This window comes from Poecilia formosa, unplaced genomic scaffold, assembly GCF_000485575.1.
Source record: "Poecilia formosa unplaced genomic scaffold, Poecilia_formosa-5.1.2 Scaffold404, whole genome shotgun sequence".
Lineage (NCBI taxonomy): Eukaryota > Metazoa > Chordata > Actinopteri > Cyprinodontiformes > Poeciliidae > Poecilia > Poecilia formosa.
Window position 1 is genome coordinate 347,677 of NW_006800343.1, and position 3,641 is coordinate 351,317.

Genomic DNA, 3,641 nt, shown 5'->3' on the forward strand with positions numbered 1-3,641 from the left:
ACACACACACACACACACACACACACACGCACACACACATGCACACACACACACACACACTGCAGCCTGAGGTGCTTTGGTCATGTGACCTCCGGTTCTGTTGATGTTCTGTTGTTACACCAGCTTACTGGTTGTGGTTCCGGTTGTGGTTCTAATTGTGGTTCCGCTTCTGGTTCTTTTTCTGGTTCTTGTTGGACTGGGTTCTGATCCAGATTCCTCTCTCTGTCTAAATCATGGTGGGACATTTCTCCAGGAAGCGTTGTCCTGATGGTGTTGGGCTCTCAGAACCAGTCTCTCCACTCGGAACCCTGGGATAGCCCCCTGACCTGGCTCGGCCCGACCCGACCCGACCGCAGATACACAAACAAATATTTGTGAGTGGAACCACAGCAGGCAGCTGAGCCGGTCCACTGGGACGCCGGTTTGATGGATCTCTGCGAGTTTCCACTTAGGAAACCGTTTGTCCTCACGATTTACTGTCCGATCCGTCTCAGGACCAGAGCCGGTTCCGACCCGCCTCTGACCCCAGGCTCACCTTCATGCCTCAGCTTCCCCTCGTTTGTCCATCATTTCCTACAAACTTCAGGCTGTTTGGTAGTCGGACCTGGTTCTGATCCGGTTCTGACCCGGTCAGTCGTCGTCTGCTGTGTTTTGGCCGGTCGAGGATAAAATGTTTCCTCACAGTTCAGAAGCATCAACACAACCAGGAAGGTCCAAACATGGCAGAGACGTTCCTTTGTTCTGGTTCTGGTCAGTTTGGGTTTTCATTTAGCAGGAAGAACCGGACCTCTGGAATCTGAGCTTTACCATCTGGAGCTGTTGGCTGCTCAGGTTAATCTGAGATTACCAGTAATAATCTGCTGGTTCAGTGTCTGGTTTAACTTTCATAAACTGGTTCATTTTCGTTTAGAGTTCGACATCAAGCACCAGGCCGGTCCATTAGCTTAGCTTACGCATATAACAAGTTAGCGTTAGCTAGCCCTTCTCAGGAGCCTCTGGCTCCTTCAGAATAAAAGTCTGGACCTTCATCGCTCTTCATCAACCTTCCTCCTCTTCCTCCATCTTGAATCAGAACCAGAAAAAAGACAGAAATGTGATGAAAACGATTACGTAACATTATTCATTAATTATTCACCCTGACACCCTAACACACACACACACACACACACACACATGCAGACTGTGTGATGTTCACGTTGAGGCTTAGTGAACAGGATAATAAGTTAGTTATGTGGTGAAAACAACACACACACTCGGCACGTGAAGCCCCCCCACACACACACCCCCGGCCTGCCGGTCTGTGAGATCTGGCCTCATTAGCGCTGATCTTTAAAAGCAGCTGATTGTCTGAGTGTCCAGAAATAAACAGCTTGTTCTCTGCTGCAGATTCTCATTTATTTCTGACTGGAAGCTTCATGTGTTCATTACTGAAGCAGTTCAGTTTGTAACGTTTCATCCAGACTGAGTGGAGAAAAGTTTAAAACATGATTCTGTCTCACGATTCGATTCAAAATCAATTTTAGAGTCAAAAGGATCAATTATTCCTGATGATTTCTGATTTAATCGACAGGTGATCTCCTCCAGTCTGACTGATGGAGTCAGGTCGTGGGTTTGATTCATTTTCTGTTTCTTAAATCAATTTTAGGAGATTTCATATGGATTCTGAGTCGCAGTGAACGAGAATCCAGCCGAACCAAACAGTCCAACTAGCTGATTCTCTTTCAACAACCTTTATTACTTTATAAGGTTTCTTGTAAAATGTGCAGCAGTCTGGCTAATATTTCATGTTAACAGAAGAGATGAAAGTGCAGAACATTCAGCATTTACAGCAAACCTTCAGGATACGCCAGATTTTCATTCTGCTGCCTGTTTTAAGGCTGAAACATCTTTAAGAGTTTGCATTGATTAAAGGGAGTGTGTGTGTGTGTGTGTGTTCAGGTCCAGCTGTCCGCTTCAGCAGCTTCCCCCTGAGTGGGCCGACGCCCCCTCCTCTGATTGGTCAGCACACGGTCCAGGTGCTGAGGGACACCTTGTCCTACAGTGATGATGTCATCAAGGAGCTGCTGGAGTCCAGGGCGGTGGCTCAGAATGAAGTGTCCTGATTGGCTGAAGAAAGAGAAGCTGTCAATCAGGGAACCAATCAGAGCCTTAGAATCAGAATGATGCAATAATGATGTCATAGACTGTGTAAAATGTAACCAACCCTGCTAAATCTTAGCCCCGCCCCCAACAACTGTTAAGATGTCAGCAAATTGGGGTGTGACCTGGTGTGTTAATGGGGGGAAGGAGCCAGGAGAGAAGAAGCGCTGCTAACGTATGAACTTTATCGCTACATTTATCGACTTTCCTGACGAATCCTGTTATTGGACTTTAATGGCACCAGCATTCTGCAGCTGCATGAAGAAGCAACCAGAGCAGCGCTAAGCCCCGCCAACTTGGTTGACAAAAGGGCGGGGCTTAGCTTGATGTGCCCCGCCAACATCAAGCTAAATCACACTAAGTCCCGCCCACGGCAAGCTGAGCCCCGCTAAGCCCCGCCTACAACACGTTGAGTCATACGAAGCCCCGCCCACAGCAAGCTTCCCATCCACTGCAGTCTTTCTGACCGCCATCAGTCTGCAGTCAGAACAGTGGATCTGCTCTGCTCTGCGTCCATGTGGCTGATAATCTCACTTTCACCTGACTAACACCATCCATCAACCCTCGCCAGTCGCCATGGAAACGCTTTTGTTCCACCTCCTGATTCGCCACCAGGAGGCGTGTCTGAGTGGTTTTCTATCAGTGATGAAAAGCTGCAGTGTTTTAAACAAACAGCAGAATTAAACTGCTTAGACAGCGTTCTACCTGAGGGGGGCAGCACTGAGACGGTTTAGGTAAAATAATGCAACAATGAACAAATTTACAGAAAAATGTCAGAATCCAAGAAAAACATAAACATAAAAGCCAAAATAACTTTTTGACAGGTTTATTTTATTGGTTAGTTACACTTTAATGAAGTAGATCTGCTCCTTTACACTCCTTTAAAATGCTTTAAAACATCGTGGAAGGAAAACCTCAGAAACTGACACTCCATGACTGTAAACCTGCTGCTGAATAAATTATTTTCATAAATCATGAAAATAAATCACTTAGTCTCCAGGGTGATTTCTGGGTCCTTCAGTGTCCGCTAGACTTTATTCTGGATATTTAAAATGTTTTCAATGTTTATTAGAATTTACATTTATTAATCTGTGACAATTTGTTCTTACATTATTATTAGAAACCTCCATTAGATCACAACTAGGAAGTGGCTGCTGGAGGGCAATAGTCTTAACTTTGGCACTAATGTCACTCCGTAGAACAGGAGGCCTGCGCTGCAGGTAGACGATGTTCAGGCAGAAAGGTGACACCTGGTGGCATAAAGGAGGAACTGCATGAAACAGAATAACTGGTCTGGTTCCACATGTTGGAACATAAAACGGGTTTTAGTTCTAGTAAAGTATCCTGTAGGGAAAACATGGGACAGTATGGACATCATGGGACAACATGGGGCACTGGGGGACATTATGGGACAACATGGGACAGTATGGACAGTATGGGACAACATGGGGCACTGGGGGACATTATGGGACAACATGGGACAGTATGGACAGTATGGGACA

General features: G+C 46.0%; 1 protein-coding gene across 2 annotated transcripts in view; it reads left to right on the forward strand.

Moving 5' to 3' along the window:
* sugct (succinyl-CoA:glutarate-CoA transferase) overlaps positions 1-3,124 on the forward strand; it is a 40,225-nt gene extending 37,101 nt beyond the window's left edge. The window contains exons 13-14 of one of the 2 annotated variants that reach the window (XM_016663140.1): positions 1,939-2,118; positions 2,458-3,124. In XM_016663140.1, coding sequence (XP_016518626.1) covers positions 1,939-2,102 — 164 coding nt within the window. In that variant the 3' untranslated portion in view covers positions 2,103-2,118; positions 2,458-3,124. Of the gene's footprint in view, positions 1-1,938 lie in introns of both variants that reach the window. The other variant, XM_007576316.2, reaches the window with a different exon arrangement.
* The last annotated feature ends 517 nt before the right edge of the window (positions 3,125-3,641 follow it).